This window comes from Dasypus novemcinctus, chromosome 10 (assembly GCF_030445035.2).
Source record: "Dasypus novemcinctus isolate mDasNov1 chromosome 10, mDasNov1.1.hap2, whole genome shotgun sequence".
Lineage (NCBI taxonomy): Eukaryota > Metazoa > Chordata > Mammalia > Cingulata > Dasypodidae > Dasypus > Dasypus novemcinctus.
Genome location: NC_080682.1, coordinates 46,721,161 through 46,740,815, shown reverse-complemented (window position 1 = coordinate 46,740,815; position 19,655 = coordinate 46,721,161). Strand labels below are relative to the sequence as shown.

Sequence of the window (19,655 nt, the reverse complement as noted above, 5' to 3'; positions counted from 1 at the left end):
TCAGAGGGTGATTCTTTTTTCCGGATTCAAGAGAACTGAAAAATAATCTGTCATTTTCAAGAATACAGTGCTTCCCATCGCATTTGTCATTAGCTGGAAGAAGGAGAAAGAGTGTCTGTTGGAACTAAGGTTATGGTGAAAGTTATGGGAAGCTGTATTTCATCGCCCTTATGGCTGCAAGAACAAATGGTGTTTATATAAGGTCCTTGGCAGTGAGAAAACAGTCATTAAACAGGACTTAAGGAGCTTGTCATCACCACTTCTTTCCAGTTACAGAAGGCAAAAGCCCTCCAAGCCCTTTTTATTGGGCCCTTGTGAGTTTTAGCTGAGCCAGACGGAATTGGAGAAATGGTGAAGTGTATATCTGTGTGTACGCACACGTGTGTGCATGTTGAGAGAGCAAGCATCTCAGCTTACAGCACAGAAATGCACACAGCCATTTCACAAGCATGGTTTTCTTGTCCTTGGCACTGATGACCAGGTATGTCATTGTGTTCCACTGCCAGGTAACCCCACGAAAGAAATTCAAGTGTCCTGAGTGCACAGCCATTGATGGACTTTCACTAGACCAGACGCACATGGTGGAGAGGTAAGCCTCTAACCAAAAGTCTGCACTAGCTCCTGATCCCCATTTCCTGCCTTGGGCCTGTTTATGGGACTTTGTTGGGGATATAAGGACAGCAGCTGGTAGCCATAGTCACCTCCTTTTGCACTTTGGGAATTGGGTTAGTTCAAGCCCCGGTCACCCAAGAATTAATTTGGAATGCTACTCACTCAATTTGTAATGGCTGGAAAGGTCTTAAAAATATAGCTGGCCTTAAGCTCCAGAAGCCACATTCTCCATGTGGACTAAGCACTTAACCATCTACAGTCATTTGAGTGGAAGCTAGTTAATTCCAAGGAAATACTGGATTGTTTTTAAGGGTAATAGCTCCATGTTACAGTAAAAGCTCGATTAGAAAGAATTAAACCAAACCCACCAGAGACAAATTACCTTTGCTGGCATTACTAAAAAAACACCTGCCAACAACAGGATTAAAAGCAAAACTCTTTACATTGCAGAGAGAAAAGCAGGGCAGTTCTGAAATGTTCCCTTTATTACAATTGAACAAGCACACTTTTGTATGGAATATAATATTAGGCCTTGTAGGTGAGTATAAAAGAAATGTGAGACATATGCCGTCCCTTATGACCATTAGAATTTTGTACCAGACCTAATATTTCTCATCTGTGTCCAAAAGGGTCTCCAGCTTTGCAGCACTTGAATCGAGTCTACTTCTAAAATACAACTCCTTAACCAGGCAGCAAGCTTTCAAATCCCAATAGCACTATTGTCAAGGGACCAAAACACACTCAGAGAATGTCATAGAAGCCTTATAGAATGAGATAACTAGCTCAGGTTTACACAGGTCACATAGGCATCTGCTTGCATCATTTATTTTGAAAACCTATCAGCCATATTGAAATCCTTTGGGCCTGGTGGATTTTTGTACAGAACATTGGTCAGTTGGCCTAGATTCTTTTATAATGCTTTAGTCCTTCTTACTCTCTAAATAATCTATCTCTTTCATATATAAATGTCTTACTTAAGAGACATGACTTTTGTCAGTTGTCAATGCGAAATATTATTGTGATTTGGAAATATTTGTCTATGGTATCATAAGTATTATCCAGTTAGGGGCAATGACATTAACTGTGATAGCTCATGTGAAAGAGACCCCAATTGTACTCCTGTTGGAGTTCATGAAATTGTTATTTAACCCTCCTTTCTCTGTGTTTGGGGAGAGATCATAGTATTAAGTTAAGTGGTTACCAGTTGGACTAAGTTAAAATGGTGGGGTTCTATGGTCCAGGAAAGGAAGAGCATGGCAAAAATCTGACCTGGTAGTGGCCTTGACGTTCATGCTGAGACTAAACAGCTCTTCTCTAGCACCACTAAGATCATAACAAATGTAGAGAGGCTTAAAATGCAGTGAGGAGGATTTAATTCAAAATTATGTATTAAGGGAGATGTGGAGGCTTCCTCTTTGGAGACCTTTGAAAATAGAATTGACAACTGCCTAGATGTTGTTAGGCTTGAAGCAGATTATAATTTTTATAATTTAAAAATTAAAAAAATACATATGCATACATATGTAATTATAATACAAAGCTATGTGTGATAAGTACCATGAAGGAGGCTCCAAGTGTTAAAACTGATCATAGGAAAAAGAATTTCATGCTAGGTTGATTTTTTTTTTTTTTTTAGGAAAATTTTTGTAAAAGAGGTGGCACTTGAAGTTAATCTTTAAAGATCTCTTCAATCCCAGCCAATAGTATTCTGGGCAAGAAGAGGAAATCCTAGGCAAGGGGAATTAGATAGTCACAAGTACCTGATCAGCAAGTTCAAGGTATATTTGGCAAGTAGGAAGAAGTCCAATTTGACTAGAGCTTAGGATTCTAGCTGTTCTTGCCAAACTGCAAAGGGCCTTGAATCCTCAATTAAGAAACTTGAGCTTATTTCTTTGGATTCTGGTAAGCCATAGGTTTTTGAGCAGGAAGTAACATGATCAAAGTATTGTTTTAGTTTCCTGGGCTACTCAAGCAAATACCATGACATGGGTTGGGTTAAACAATGGGAATTTATTAGCTCACGGTTTTGAGGCTAAAAGAGAAAAATTAAATCAAGTAGTCAGCAAGGTGATACCTTCTTCCTGAAGACTGTCATTCTAAGGCTGGCTGCCGGCAACCTTTATCCTTGCCTCTGTCACGGGGTAGTGCACATGGCGGCCTCTCTGTTCTCTTCAGAGTGCCATTGAATTTCAACTTCTTGCTTTCTGAGACTTTGTCTGAATTTCATTCTGCTTACAAAGGACTCCAGTAATAATATTAGGACCTATCCTGATTCAGTTGGGCCACATCTTAACTGAAGTAACCCCACCAAAAGGTCTTACAATAGGTTCATACCCACGGGAATTGATTAAGTTGAAGAACATGTTTTTTCTGGAGTATACACAGCTCCAAATCACCGCATGCCTTGAGATTAACTTGGAAGTAGTGCCTAGGATGGAATGAAGGGTGAAGAGACTAAAGAAAGAAGACCACTTAGAAGGCTTGAACTAAATTGAGAATGGAGAGGAAGGGATGAAGTAAATTGCAATAGTTTTTTGTTTTCAAAGGCAGATGTGCTAGAACTTGGTTTCCAGCTGGGTAGACATGGAGAGGTTATGGAGAAAAACTTTTAGCTTTGAGTCAAGAGGAATGGTAGTATCTCTAACAATGTAAGTGATGTAGTTAGAAGGAAACCCTACTTAGGGGAACAGTTGAGGTGAATGACTGCACCTTTAATAGTGGAACAAATGAGGGCAGTGGAGAGGTTAATCCTGAGTGAAGCTGAACAACAGTAAAGGCAGGTGATTTGGAGGGCTTGCCCTCTAGGTAGGTAGATAGAGATTTGGAGCAGGCAATTAGAAATATGGGGCTAAAATTTCAGAAAGAAATTTAAAAGAAAGATACTTAAAAGGCATTTACCCAAATATGATAATTGGCTGAAGAAAAGCCAAGGGCAGAATCTTGAGAAATTCTAACATCTAGGAGACTAGTAACTGAAAACCGAGGTGCAATGACTGGAGATGCCAAGGGAGAATGAGGAAGTACTGTGCTCAGAAGCAAGGGAAGAGCAAGGAGCATGTGGACTAGGAAAAGTCTGGATTCAGTGGTCATTGGTGGTTCGGAAAAAAAAACAATTTCAAAGAACAGTGGAGCCAAAGATTATAGTGTGTGATTTGGTGGTGAGGGAGTTGAGTTAGGGAATGTAGACTACCTTTTTGGGAAATCTATTAAGGAATAGAAGGAAAGAAATCTTGAAATTAGAAACTGAGAGCAAAACTGTTTGGATTACAGATCGAGTCATTGGATTTTAAAATAAGGAGCCTAAATTGGGAGGGAGGAGAACATGATTTAAGCCATCTTGGATAGACTGAGAGATGGGAGTTAGAATTTTCTACTTTTTTTGCTTTTTAATAGTTCCTCTTGCAAAATTCACATTTTACACAAAATGGTGAAAACAGCCAGTTTACAAAATGTGTGCCCTTGCCCTGGGTTTTATGGTACAGTAAGCTTGTTTATTCTATATTGGGGCCTGAGACCAGAAATCTCAGCTGTGTATAGTACCTTGTACTGCCTAGTGCCAATTTTTAGTATCTGCTATTAGTTCTTTAGGGACCATAAGACTTTGTAGCTGTTCATTTTGACCAGTAGCTTCGTCAAGGTCAGAGCAATATGGCAGAGAGGCAGAAATGATTTAAGAAAAAGAACATATGATTCTTATTCAGGCCAATCTGTTCAATATCTTAAGCTTGCCACTTTTTAGCTGTCTGACCTAAGGAAGTTTACTCACCTTATCTGAACGTCAATCATCTCATCTCCTAAATTAGGGACACTAACATCTATCACATTACTATGTCCGTTCATACATTCAGCAAATCTACATTACACATCTTTGTGCTGAACACTGTGTTATATACAAGGGCGAATTCAGTAATAATACATGAAAGCTCATAGCACAGTGCCTGGCAGTGTTAGTTTCCTGTTTCCCTGCCGCCCATCCTAAAAGCCCCTGGTTGCTTTAGGTAATGGTATATCTTTGAAAGGAAAGCAGAAAGCCATCAGTCCTTCCTCTCCCAGATCATTCTGTCAGTTCAGAGACGGTTCTCAGTCTTTGAACATTGACTGTTCCAGGATGTTCATACTTGAATGGAAAACCAAAGCAGGCAGTTACTGACAGGATAACTGGACTCCCAGCAACCAGCCAAACTCATAGCCTCACTTCTTCCCCAGCCCAGATCCCCTGTGAAGAAAGAAAGTAGGAGGGTTGTTACCTGGTAGGAGGGTTAAGGGCCAGAACCCTTCAGAAGGGACCAGCCGCTTCTCTGGTACCAGCTGTGTGAAAGAGAAAGAAGTCCTCACTAGACCTGGGTAGCCTGGGGCAGCATTAACAAGTCAAGCTGGCCTTAGCCCAAGCGGCTCCTTGCCCACTGCCCAGGCCCTATTGGCAGATCTGCTTACAGAGGATACCTTGTCCTCAAGTCTCTCCACAGGGCCATGGAGCCACTGCCCTCTGCCAGGAACCATGCTGCTGCTGTAGTATGTGCAGTGGTCCCTGTGTTGGGCATGGCTAGGCTTTGCTGGCCGGAGTTACATGCATAAAGACCAGAAACTGGAAGGAGTTCTACATGTTTGCAGGCAGATCAACTGTCAAAAGAAAACCTTGGAGAGTTTTGACTTTGCTTACCACTGCCTCGAACCCGTAATTTGAAGAGTGGGAAACTGTTGTCCAGTGCTTGAGCCACAGCATTTTGCTAAAACGCCTCAGTCTTTTCCCCAGTCTCTCCTCAATTTTGGTCTTAGGGCCACTACCTCCTTGAGTCTGGCAAGACTTCCAGAGAAGGGAAACTCAGCTTTAGGCACATTAGGTAAAGTATAGTAAAAACAGCATAGGCTTTATTGCCAGTGCAAGCCTGGATTTGCTATTCACTACTTTCGAGCTCTGGATCCTTGGGCAAGTTACTTAACCTTTTGGAACCATAATTTCTGGATCTGCAATAAACCTGACTTTTCAGGAGGACTTTGAAGAATCAATGAGACAACATAAGTAAATTATCTGGCACATAATAAATAGTTGCTCAACAGTTGTTAATTTCTAGCCTCTCCCATGGACCCTAGAATTATGTTAATAGATGAATTTGTATCATCTCAAAATTAAGACCTTCTCTTCAAGGGCCAGAATGCCTGGGATTTGGCTCTGCTCCTGCTTGTGGGACCTTTGGGCGGTTTACCTATCCCCTCTGTGCCTCAGTCTTCCCAGTATAAGATGGGAATCATAGTAAGTCCTACCCCCATAGAGTGTAAGGATTGTGTTAATACATAAAAACACTTTTAGCACATCCTGAAACATAAAATAAATGTTTGTTGGTGGTGGTCTGTGGCAGGCATGGTGACGATGTTAGCCAAAAGAGCTAAAATGAAATAGTGACAATGTTTTTAAGTAACCTAATGACGAAATGAAAGGAGTTGATAATGACCATCTTCTTTATTAATTGATTTCTCTTCCTAGAGCCCAAAGCATTCAAATACCTTCAGTTAAAATAATTCGATACCAGGCTTACAGTATGTCCAAGGACAGAAGAGGCTTCTGGTCTGTGACTCAAAAGTCAGCTTTCTCGGAAAACGGTTCTGCCTCTGATTAGTTTACTCTTATTGCAGCTCTCTCAGGTGCCATGAGCCCGGCTGAGCAAAGAGTGTTGACCTTTCTGAAATCCATCCTTGAATCCCCTTGACTTCAAAAATGGTGTTTACAGACTTGTTTTTTCCCTCTGGCTGGGGCTGAAGCTTCCTCATTACCCAAGTGTCACATTCAGTTCGCCTGACTGGCCAGAACCCTTTCCCCCTAAGCGTTCCTGACCTGCTCGCTGAGGGGTTGCTGCTGGGGCTGGGGGGTGCGCCGAGGTACGGACCCCGGCCTCTCCCTCTCCCTCTCCCTGCGGGGCTGTGCTCCTCCCTCACCCCGGCCTCTCCCTCTCCCTCTCCCTGCGGGGCTGTGCTCCTCCCTCACCGTGCTGTCGGTGCTAACGGACACAGCTACAACTGTGAAAACAGTCCTCTGACGTAAATTCAGCTTTCCCAGGAGAGCACATGGAAGCGGACTGATAATTCCCAGACACTGTCACTTAATCACAGGCCCTCAGTAAATGCTGGCTGAACGAATGAGGTGTTTATCATTTGAAATGTAGGTTCACTGCCCCATTGTCTTCTTTTGCTTTCCATTGTAAGTTCTTCCCTTCTACCTTTTAAACTTCAGTCAGCTGAAATTCAGATACAAGTGATTTTTCCTTTCCCTCCTTTGCCTGCTCTTTAGCTGGCAGAGATGGGGTTAAGAAATGCTGGCAGCTAATCCACCTTGGTTTAAGGCCTGCTGGAAGAATGACTGGAATTTGAGGGGGAGGGGAAGAGAGATTTTGACCTCTGCAGGCCCTGGGATTCCAGACAGCATCCCATGCTCACTTTCTCTCACTGAACTTATCATCAGAGTACCCCAGATCACCTCTTTTGTCCACACCTTTTTAAGAATCTCGAAGCAGGCTAGGGATACTTGGGCTTCTTTTGTTGATGATGAACATTATGTATTTTGCTCTCATCTCTCAGCCTCTTGAACATTTTCTCTTTTCTCCCTACCCGACCTCTCTTTCTGTCCAATTCCTCTCTCCTCTCCCCACACCTACAGGTCTGAGTGCATCAACAAGTTTGCTTCAGTCTTTGGGACGATGCCTCTCAAGGTGGTAGAACACCGAGCTGACCCTGTCCTGTACAAAGACGACTTTCCTGAGAAACTGAAGAGCTTCCCCAACATCGGCAGCTTATGAAGCACACCACTGTTAGTCTCAGTGTTAGCGTACAGAGGAAGAGAGCCGGGCCTCCCCAGCACTCTGATGCCAGGACGGGGGGGTTTTAGGGTGGGACGCTGGCACACCGGGTTTTGGCATGTACTCACTTTCTCAGGAGCAGAACTGGAAAGGATGAGCACCTTGAGCTGCACATCCTCTCTTCTCGTGGGTTCTTTTTAAAAATGCCAAATGGAAGCCTTTCTGGCATGCCTCTGATTTAAATCTAGCTCAAGCTCCCTTTGTTTTCACTTCCATCGTAACAGTCTGAAAGGAGATTTTACTGGCTGTAAGATTGCTGGAGAGGACAAGCCTATTGACCAGTTTTAGAGTCGGGGAATCATGGTAAAGGAACTCACACTTCACTTTTACTTATTTCAAATTAGTGAGTTATTTGGAGGAAAAGCCAAGCCTAAGATTTGGTATAAAATCCAAACTTCTTATTGGGGTTTGAGGTATGCCTAGGGACCAACTTGGGGCACTGGACTCATTTAGAAGAATACTGACCACTGAGTTGGGATCCTATAAGTTCCCTGAACTATTCCTCTTAGGTTTGGCTTTTTGATATGATTAAATTTATTTTTTATTCCTTTTTCTAGTTTGTCTTACGCTTTGCTTATTGGTAGTCCAAGGAGCTGTATTTCTTCTTCTGGTTTAACTCCATCTTCTGGCCTTAAGGACGGTGCACTGCCCATGTCTGGGAAGTTACCTAGCCAGGAGGAAGAGCAGGTTCCATGTGCATCAGGCATAGGAAAGTCACAAATTATAAACATTCTAAGAGCAGATGATTCGAAAAACCTCCGGAGAAAGCAGTTTGCTTCAGGATTCGACTCAGCCAAAGGTACTCTCAGGGAAAGCAGAGGACCTCTGCTAGCCATACATGGTGTCACTCTAGCTAGTGCCATGCTGTAAAAGCTGTGAGAGTTGTGATCCCAGCCTAAAGGATGCTAGAATTTCCCTCATTCTTTCGGTATAAACTTAACATTAGCCAGGAGGTTCTGGCTAATGTTAAATGCTGCTATAACAACTGCTTTGCAGCAGTCGTCAGTATATTTAAATCGTTAAATTTCAGCCTTTAGTAATACTGCACATGTGTGAATTATACCTCTTTAAGCCCAGTTGATGAACAAATCTACTCTGGCAAATGTTAAATTTTATGAATTTGAAACAGATTTATCTGGCTCTCATATTAAGATTAGCCACAGTTTGGGCTTTAGCCATAACATGTGTCCCCAGAATGCAAAAATACATAACAATTTGCTTAGAATATGGATATAATTACTGAGATCTAGTTGAATGCCAGTTGAAGTCACTGCTACACCACCCATTGTTCTGTCAAATGACATGAGGTGAGCAGTTATTATGCTGTAGGTTTTAAATATGCCTTTAACAAGAGTCATTTCAGGTATGTTCTCACAGACTTTGAGAGGTCAAGAAAAATTTCAGAAGTAGCCAGGTTAAAGTGAAAATAATAAGAGTTTCATCTTTCATATTAAGGAGTGATAGAATCATTGACTGTTAGAGCTGGAAGGGACAAGAGATCCTGGCTCATTTATTTTGCACATGCAGAAGCTGTGATTTGTTCAACATAGTACAGCTGCAAACACTGATGCTTAATACAGTAGGGGATATGGGAAGATATTTTGTCTCATATTCATAATACTGGGGGATAGAAAGCCAGAGAAAAGGATTTCTGTTAGCACCCAGATACCAGTAACTAACAAAACCAGTGACCCTTTCTAGGGGTTCTCTAGTTTATTTTACAAGAATTGGGGCAGATGGGGAGTGATGGCCTAACATTTGAATTTCTGCTAAAAGCCAAGAACTGTGCTGACATTGTATGTTATGTCACCCTCAGTATTTTACCATCAGCCTCTCTTCTTCTGATATTTCTGCCCCTTTTTTACATTGCTGAATGTACTACCTTACTAATTAAGGTAATTCAGTTGTCCATCCTAAAAGGTAGGTTTAGGTTTTTTGTTTTGTTTCACTCTTGTTAGCCCTTTGCTTTTAGAAAGGAAATTCTTTCATCTGACATCATTGGGAGCCCCTGGGACCTGTTTTAGTCTGACTTTAATACCTTCTTAGGTGTCATTGGGCTCCTGAGGGCATTAAAACTCCATTTTAAAGTATCTCACTGTCCCCAGAAATACTGGGGTTTACATCTTGCAAAATAGCGTAAACCAATTTATACAGCATAATGTATTCTAGCGTAGGCTCTTGAAACAGACCTCTACACAGAGTTCTATCCTTTGACAGAGAGGTGGTGCAGGTCCCATGTCAGAATGCAGGGCAGGCATATTGCAAATGATCATGATTAATGAATTCAAAGGGGAGTAGGGACTCTGGCCTCTTGTTAGTGCATTTCTGAGCTCTTAGCCAGCAAGCAAAAGCCTGGCTTCCAAGCCCTCATCCATAATCTTGGGTTGGGATCATCTGCCCTTGGGATGCCATGGAGCCTAGTTTCAGAAGCGGAACAATAATGCTAATTAAAATGTCATGTTTTGGCCTACAGCAGACAACAGCTGGTTTTAGATTAAGAAATCTTTTTAAAGAAATTGCACCCCACTGGCCTAGAGAGAAGATGAACCTGAGCTGGCTCTGGCACTGGCCCAAGTGTATGCACTGAGACACTGTCTTTGCCCCCAGAGACCTAATTGGATAGGCCCACTTTGAATGCCAGGGTTGGAAATACTTTTTTCTGCTGGTTAACTTTAGGTAACTGTTAATATATAGATATTTAATGTTATATATTTCTATCTTGTACATTTTTGGCAAAAACCTCTTTTCCTGGGAAAATTTCAGAAAATAAAGCTTTCGTTTTGAGCATCCTGGTTCTTTCCTATCTGTGATGCTATACTGCCTCTTCTTAATCAGCATCAAGTTCAAATGACTCTGGCTTCTTGGCCAAGGCCTTATGGTCTTCCACTTGTGCTTCCAACTCATGGGTTTTAGGTGCTAGTCTCTCTGCTCCTTTTAGAGAAAAGTAGCCACCATACTGGCTTGTGCTGACCAAGAGCCAGAGCAGGAAGAGGCACTCTCCTTTTTGCTCTCATTAGCGGAAGGATTGCTTATTACCCTTTGAAACGAGCTTCTTCCTAGGACGATAATCTCCTGATGGGCACCAAGCCTACAAGGAGACTGGAATATTTGTATCTCTCAAAGACAGCAGGTTTCTAGCCACAAGTTCTATAGACACAGTTGTTGGGTTAAAATCCAAGAACCTTTGATGGTTTTCAACGTAAAATCAAGCAGGAGATGAGGCAGTGACCAGGCCTGGGAAGCGATTGAGTTCTGGTGAGGCTCTTCCTGTCAGCCCTCTCTGTAGTCAGAAGTGCCTTTGGGGACCTAGCTGAGAAGGGAAAGGCTTTTTCCCCGTCAACCACCCTTCCTGAGCCTGGTGGTTTCCTTTGATTTGGAAAGAGTAGCTTCTTTGGGGGCAGGCTACTTTTTCCATTTCTTTTGGCCCAGGTACTCTTCTGTTGCAGTAAGAGCAGCCACTGGCAAGGAGAGGCAGAGACAGGGAATGCTAAATTGGCCCCAAACTTCTTCCAGCCACTTCCTGAGAAGCAGTTCTGGCAGGAGTGCTAGCCATATTGGCAGACACTCCCATCCAGGAAGACTTTGGAAGCAGCTTGAGCTTTCCACTGCAGGGTCTGGAGGCACATGAAACCTGTTGGGCCTGTCCCTACCCAACTCACCCCAGAGCCTCTTCTGAGCCCCGGGGCTCCTGTCCTTGGTGTATTACTCAGTGGAGGAGGTACTGATGCAAAGTACCAGAACTCTGTTGGTTTTTTAAAGGGTGTTTATTTGGAGTAAAAGCTTACAGTTTCAAGGCCCTAAAGAGTCTAACTCAAGGTTGCTTTTCTCACCAAAGTCACTTGCCAAGTGTTGAAGCAAAAAGATGGTTACCAATCTCTGTGAGGGTTCAGCCGTCTTCCTCCCTCTCTGCTACAGGCTGGCATAGGGTTTGTATCTTTCCGAGCTTCCTCAGTCAGCTCAGCTGCTCTGTTCTTTTCAGCTGCAAACTATCAGGCAAATGGCTCGTCTCTTCCCAGTGCTACAGGATCAAAGTTCTTTCCTCTGCTGTGTCTGTGGAGCTCTCTTTTCTCATGTATCTTCTTTTTCTGTGTCTTCTTTAGTGAGTGTCCATTTATATTGACCACCAGGGGGGTGGGGACTCAACCCTGAGTTACACCCTACTGATGAGATTGAATCAAAGCTCTAATCTTAACATAATTCAAAGACATCTCAGCTGAATCTCATACACCAGAGGACCAGACCAGTTTACAAACATAATCCCTCCTTTTGGAATTCATAAATAATCTCAAATGCCACACTTGGCCAGTGTTTGATACCCACCCATTTTTTACTTCTGAGTAAAATCAGGGATGGCTTTTGGCCCCAATATACTAAACTTGCATGGTTTGACAGTCTCCCTGAGCAAGCTTCATCACTGAGCTTTTTCTAGCAAAGGAATGTCAGCCAGATAGGACTGTTCTCTAAATTTCAGTTTTTTCCCTCTTAAGGTGGGACCTGCAAGTTCATCTAAAGACTGGGTGAGAGCCTTCTAAGCTCAATCCACAACCTCTCTTCCACCTCCATTAAACACATTCTCAGCGATCTCCAGCTCCAGGCTTTGTGACCTCCAGCTTTTCTGGGAGGGCATTTGGCTCTGTACAGGAAACTGTCAGACTTTTTTCATTTCAGGCTCACCATTGCTGGCAACAGAAAAAAGATGACTGGGGAGAGTTTGGACCCTTCTCCCAACTTTCCTTTTCAAGAAATAGTTTGAGTCACTAGCATCGATGTCTGGCATTTTGTTTTCCTCAAATTTATATCCTTTTCAGGGAAAAGCATTTTCCTTTCACTTCTCTCAACTGGTTGGGTCGCTGGATGCATTTCTTCTGATTTCCCCAAAGGGCACAGAGCTGTCAGGCAGGAGACAAGGAAGGGGAAGGATGGGTGCGTGAGAGGCGCTCCAGAAGTACCAGGCAGCCGTGACTGTTAGAGGTTTGTGCAGCAAAGCACCATGTTGTCTGCATTCTCTCAGGGGCTCCACATGGAATGGGAACTGCTGCCAGAGTAGGGACTAAGATCTGTATATCCTAGACCAAAGCCACCAGTCAGTTCATGCCAGCATATAGAGCCTTCCCTTCAGAATTGATCTATTTGGACCTTCATTTATAGCTGTATACTTACATCATTAATTACTGTGCCTGTGGTACCCACGGATAAACTCAAGGAACTTCTGACTTTCTGGTGATCACAACTGAAGAACAGCCAACTCATTAGTGATCCAGCTGAGCTGAGAATACATTTATTCAGTTATTCTACTTGTCCTTTCATTCATCAAAATGTTTTCTTTGCAGAGCAGGTGTAGCTCAGTGGTTGAGCGCCTGCTTTGCACGTATGAGGTCCTGGGTTCAATCCCCAGTACCTCCTAAAAATATATTATTTGCCAGACACTGCACTGGATCTAGGAGATAGAGTTGAATGAGACAATGTCCTCTTCTCAGGAGCTTAAGTTCTAGTGGGGGTTCTTGAGCCAATCAGTGGCTTAGAACTCATGACTTAAGTTCTGGTCCCGACTCTAAATCCCTGATAATGCTGGGTGGCCTTGAGGGTATCCATTCCCATTTCATAGTTTCTTCCACTAGAAACTGGAGATAGGAAGAGCAGTTTGACCTAAGCTGGTAGAGATGGAGTGATGCCTCACATCTCTTCCCCTTCTCTGAACCAGGACTGTTACCAGCCTTACCTACTGATGCTGGCAGCCAGCCCTCTTCTGGCCCCTATTTCTATTCACCCTGTTACCGGAGAGCCTGGGGGTCTGGATCCTATCTGGCCCCGTCAGGGTGGATTACCAAATGAGTGGCTCTTTTGCCCCAGTCCCTTTCCTGGGCTATAAATAAGCTCCATGTTTATTTTCTTAGGTTATTGAAATGAGCACTTGGGATTTGGGCCTCTTGACGAGTCCAGAGAGCGTCCATCCGGTGCCTGGTGACGACCCTACATGGCTGGCTGCTGTCGGAAGCTATTTGGAGTCTTCCCCCTGTGTTTTAGATGTGACTTAATTTCAATCGAAAGGGCTGTATGAAGCTCTGTATCTGCTGATTTTCAGGTTTCAGCTTTCTGCCAGCCTTATTGCCTGCTTAGAAGTAAAGTTGTGTTTCTCATTAAGGGGATAAGAGCCACAATTGAGGTAATTAAGAAAAATCGTGCATTGGTGGCAGCAGCTCCTACAAGATTTCCAATAGTCTTTCTCTAGTACATCCTGAGGGACTTATCTTCATCTCTTCCCTTCTGCCTACCCTGAGCCAAATCTCTGTCCTTGTTGTGTGGATATAATTCCAGTAATTTCTAGTAATTTCTCTTCTAACATCCTTGTCCTTTTCACCAATTTGGTCTGATGTTTTGACAACTTGCTAATTTGAGGACCTTGTTATTTCATCTTGTCCAGTGCATGGAAAATGCAAAGGTTTTTGTTGTTGTTTTTTCTTGTTTTGTTTGCTTGTTTTTCTTCCTCTCATAGCACCTTCTCTTGAGTTATACCCCAGGACTTTGGAAGTTATAAGGATGAATGTCAATTAATAACAAGAGTGATGCTCCTTTTAGTCCCTGTGGCTGCAGCATCTCATGTAAAAGGTGATTTGGGACAATCTTGGGATAGAAAGAAAAACATTTAACACCCCCGGTACAGTGTATTATGCTGTGCAGAAAGCCTAGGAACTAGGAAATGTTATGCCATCCTCTAATTACCAGTACTCTCCCTACCCATCAATACTGCTGAGTGGGGACTTCTTAAAGGTAATTTCTGGCTCCTTTAGACTTTGATAACTCACTAAAAGTATCCCATGAGACTATGAGCAGGACACAGCATTGTCTATCATACTGTGGATTAGCCTGGTAAGTTACACTGTAGAAAAATCCTTACAGGGACACTACCTGAGCCTGGAGTCTACTAATGAAGAGAATTGCATATAACAACTACAGTGTTTTCATGTTCAGGGAAAGGACCAAGAGAGAGTAAATTTTCATTCGTGGCCTTTATCTGTTTGCTCCTAAAGATTCTTTTCCTTTAAAAAAAAATAAAAATAAAAAGCCTGTTGTGGTAGGTTCATTCAATCAATAAATACTGTTTTCAGTACCTACTCTATCAAGCACTGTTCTTGGTTTGAAGTTGATACAATGAACAAAAACAGTGCCTTCCCTCATCAAGTTTACATTCTAGGAAGGAAGACAACCAAAGTAAGTAAATGAAGATAATTTCATATGGTAATAAATGCTATGAAAATAAAGCCAGTTAAGGGAGGACAGATAATGATTTGGTCAGAAAGCATTTTAATAGGTTGATGAGAAGGTAACATTTAAGCATGTATGTAAATATCAAGAGAGAGTGAACCATGAGATCAGGCAGAAGGAAGAGCTAGCCTAAAGCCCCTCAGGCAGCAACAATTTCACCTTTTAAGAACAACAAGAACCTTTATGTTACTTCAGTGTATAGAGTGTGGGAGAGCATGGTAGAAGATTATGCCAAAAAGATAGGCTAAGGCCAAATTGTATTAGGACCATATAAGCCAAAGGAAGCCACTGGAGAATTTTAAGCAAGGGAGTGATGTGATCTGAATGACATTTTAAATGATCATTTCGGCTGCTGTGTGGAGAGTAAGCTGTAGCGAGCAAGAATGAAGGAGAGGAAATCAGTAGGTTCTTTTAAGGAGCCCAGATGAAAGATGGTGGTGGCTCAGATTAGGATAGTAATAACAGGGGTAATGAGAAGTTACATTGGAGGTAGAGTCCATTGGATTTACTGGTGAATTGAATGTCAGAGGTAAAAAATAAGTAAAACCCAGATCATTCACCGCGGACACTTAGGTTTTTGTCCCCAGTAACTGAGTACTACCATTGACCAAAATATGGAAGACTAGGCAGGGGTGAGGACAGGAAAGTGATGAGAGGTAAAATCAAGAGCTCTATTTTAGCCACGTTAAGTTTTGAGGTGTCTTTTGGATACTAAAGGGTGTGGTCATTTAAAAGGTTGAATTTCTAGAGCTCTGTAAAATGTTAGAATGAAAATACAAGTAGATGGGATTTAAAACAATAGAAGTAGGTGAGATTACCCAGAGAAGAGAAAAGGACTTGGGCCTGAGTGTGGGCCCCACTCTAATATTTACAGATAGGGATATTTTAAATGTATTGTTGGGGAAGCAGTGTGGCTCACCAATTGGGCACCCACCTACCACATGGGAGGTCCCAGATTCAGGTCCTGGTGCCTCCTAAAGAGAAACAAACAGATGCCCACACCTGCCACAGTGAAAGCTAGATGCTGCACCCCACCACAATAATAGCTAGATGCCACACCCAGCCTAAATGAGCAGAAGCCACAGGCTAGCAGACACCGCAGCCCATGGGGAGCAGATGTGGCTCAGATCATTGGGCACTCACCGCTCCCCCCCCACCACCATGTGGGAGGTCCCAGGTTCAGTTTCTGGTGCCTCCTGGAGAAGCTGAGCAAACAATGAGCAGATTAAAGAGAACCATGTGGTAGGGGTGGGGGTGGGGATAAATTTAAAATAAAAAATAAATCTTTAAAAAAGTTTTTTTAAAAAATGTAAACTAATGTCAGTTTGTATAAAAGTACCAAGTGAAAATATTTATTACATGCATTGGTAATAATGTTTACCTTTTGAATGGTACCTGTTTATGTAAAGCTCTTTGGATATAGTAAAAGAAAGTCTTTGGTTTAAAAAAAAAAAAGTTAAGGAAGAAATAATACCAATTTTATATAAACTGAGAAAATAGTGGAAAATACTTCCCAACTTCTTTTATATGGTCATTATTACCCAGATACTAAAGCCAGTCAGAGACATTACAAGAAAAGGAATCTACAGATCAATAGATCACATGAACATAGATGCAAAATACCTAACAAAATATTAGCAAAATGAATCCAGCAATATATGAAAAGGAAGATAAAATTTGATTATCGAAAGCAAGGTTGGTCTAATATTTTAAAATCAGTATAATTCACAACATTATTAGAATAAAGGAAAATAACCATATATTATCTTAGTGGGTATAGAAAAGCATTTGACAAAATTTTTTAAAAAGAAAAATACATGGCCAGCTACAAATAGGAAGGAACTTGCCCAATTTGCTGCCACAAAAAAAAAACTAAGCATCATAATGGTGAAAGACTGAATGCTTTCGCCCTGAATTGATATGATGACAAGATGAGGCCGTCTGCTCTCACCACTTTTACTTAGCATTGAAGTGGGGGTCCTGGCTAGTGCAATAAGGCAAGAAAAATTAACAAAAGTCATGTAGATGGGTAGAGCAAGAGTAAAACCTATAAATCACAGGCATATTCATATACATAGAAAAATCTAAGTAATCTATGAAAGAGCAGCTAGAATTCAAGGTTATAGGATTCAATATCATGAATTATAATTGTATTTCTATATACTAGAAATCAGCAATTAGAAACATGAAAAATTTTAAATGACATTTACTATGGCATCAAAAAATGAAATAGGGAAATATTTAACAGTTGAAATTATAAAACATTGCTGGGGAAAATTAAGCATCTAATAATCTTATAATAAGAGTTGCCTCATTTATGGATCAGAAGATTCAATAATGTTAAGATATCAGTTCTCCTTAAACTGATTTTTAGGTTTAACTCAATTCAATTAAAAATTCTAGTTGTCTTTTAAAATATAGAATTTGACAAGCTGATTCTAAATATATATATATTAGAAAAAAATATATAGATATGGAAATGTAAAGGACCTAGAAGAGCCAAATATTCTGTAAAAGAACAAAAAGTTTAGAGGACTCAAATTTCCTGGTTTTAAGACTAGCTATTAGCTGCAATAATCAAGACAGTGTGGTATTAGCATAACAGCAGACATATAGAATAATGGAACAGAATAGACAGTCCAGATATAAACCCACATATATATGGTTACTTGATTTTGGATAAAGACACAAAGGTGACTTACTAGAGAAAGAAGTTTTTTTCAACAAATAGTATTAGAAGAACTGGATATCTGTATTTTAATAAATGAACTTCAATCCATACTTCACACCATATACAAAAAAAAAATTTTTATGGCTTTGAGTTAGGCAAAGTTTTCTTAGGTCACAAGAAGCATGAACCATAAAAGAAAAAAAAAGAACAAATTGGACTCCATCAAAATTTAACTCTTCTGATCTTTAAAAGACACTAAGAAAATACAAAGATAAACCACTGACTTGACAAAATACACATATGTAAGGTTATATAGAATATATATGTACCCTTGACAAATAGCCCATTTAGATGTCAAGGTGATAATAAGAGAACCCAATTAAAATATGGGCAAAACTTTTTAACATTTACTTCATGCAAGATGATATTTGAATGGCCAATAAGTGCATGAAAAGATGCTTGACATCACTATTCATTAAGAAAATACTAATAAAAACCACAGTGTTAACACATGACCCAGCAGACCCACTGTTTGGTATTTATCAAAGACAAATGAAAACATACGTCCACACAAGGACTTGTACCAAAATTTATGTAGCAGCTTTATTCATAATAGCCCCAAACTGGAAACATATCAAATGTTCAACAGCAGATGAATAGATATAGTGTGGTCTATCCACACAGTAGAATACAGCTCAGTAGTAAAAGTAACAAACTACCAAGACTCACAACATGGATGAGCTTTCAAAATGTTAGGCTGAGCAAAAGAAGCCAGACAAAAGAGTATGTACTGTATGGTTACCTTTATATGAAATTTTAGAACAGGTTTAAAACTAGAGTGACAGAAAACAGATCGGTGGTTGCCTGGGAGTGGGGATTGACTGGATTGGGAAACAAGGGAACTTTTGGGGTGAGAGAAATGTTCTATATCTTGTAGTGGTGGTTACATGTGTGTATATATTTGTCCAAACTTAACCTCTACACTTAAAATGGTGCATTTTATAAGTTACACCTGAATAAAGTTGAGTTTAAAAAAATTTGTTGGTTAAAATCTGTCATCTTTTATAACTTCTCTTTTTGCCATGGACCAGTATCCCCTTCCCTGACTCTGGATTTTTGCTTAGGACTTCAGGATCTAGGATGCCTCCAATCCCTTTGCCTCCAGCTAGTATTTCCTGTTGTTTTCTTGATGTGGAATGCAGACTTGCCAGCCAGCCAACATTTATTAAATGCCTCCTATGCCAAAGACTAAATGCCTTCTGTGACAGAGACTATGCCAGGTGCTGTGGCTAAATGGGTGTAGAAGACACCATTTCTGCCTTCAAGGAGTTTATAATGGTATAGATATGAGAGATGAGTCACTTGTAGTCATATATACTGTATAAAGAAGCACATGACAGAAGTGAATTGTACACACTGCCTACTAGGGAAAGAGAGTATGATCACTTCTGACTGGGTGAAGGACGTGGCATTTGAAGTGGGCTTTGGAGAATTAATAAATGGAGATGGACATTAGGAGGGCAGGTGGCATAATTGGGAGGTTTGGGCAGGTACTTTGACCTGAAGGGAAGCAAGAAGATGAGAAAATTTAATGGATGTCCTACATTTGCTGGAGCACTGAGTTCTTCGTTGGGGAATTAGAAAAGGTGGGCTCAGTAGGAGTTTAGAAGTAAATTGAAGAAATTCATTCCATAGGCAGTGTGAGGCTTTTGGCAAGATACTGTACAGGTCAGGGATGTGATCAGAGGTGCAGTGCAGTATTGGTGATGGAATGGCGTCAGCAGAGACCTGAAATGGGATGTAGTCCATTAGCAGTAGCCTAGGTAAAGGAGGCAATGCTCTGAACCAGAGGGATTGCTGGATTCATTTTGGAAACTTGCTGGGCCTCAGACCATTTGAAATATGAAAGTGGGACAAGCAGCCACTTGTACATTTTGGTGCCTTTTCCTCACCCAGACAACACATACCAGTCACACTGCTCACCACCAGATTCCTCAAGCCCCCTTGCTAATCTAATCAATTTAATGCCAGTTGCCAGTGTTCCCAGTGCTTCATAATATAGCGACACACTTTGTAAAAGTAGTAACCCATCCTTTGGGTACTGCCCATACCCACTTGGATGAAAGTCAACTACCTTTTCCAACCACTGGAGTACATGATGCCTCCCATCTGTACAACTGATCACTCTTTTCAATGTGTTTTCAAATATTCTAACTCATTAGGACTCAATCACCACTCATGAGATAAACAGAAAACAGTTG

The 19,655-nt window shown here is 41.3% G+C and overlaps 1 protein-coding gene and 1 non-coding gene across 7 annotated transcripts in view; both read left to right on the top strand.

The window, feature by feature from the left end:
• Window positions 1-19,655, top strand: part of EXT2 (exostosin glycosyltransferase 2) — a 207,166-nt gene that overhangs the window by 154,367 nt on the left and 33,144 nt on the right. For 2 of the 6 annotated variants that reach the window (XM_071218082.1, XM_023591365.2), the window contains 2 exons: window positions 507-589; window positions 7,262-10,247. In XM_071218082.1, coding sequence (XP_071074183.1) covers window positions 507-589; window positions 7,262-7,400 — 222 coding nt within the window. In that variant the 3' untranslated portion in view covers window positions 7,401-10,247. Of the gene's footprint in view, window positions 1-506; window positions 590-7,261; window positions 10,248-13,354; window positions 16,731-19,655 lie in introns of those variants that run through there. The other 4 variants (XM_071218083.1, XM_058305492.2, XM_071218084.1 and 1 more) reach the window with 3 other exon arrangements.
• On the top strand, window positions 12,792-12,863 carry TRNAA-UGC (transfer RNA alanine (anticodon UGC)). The gene has a single exon. It is a non-coding gene; the product is annotated as a tRNA-Ala (tRNA).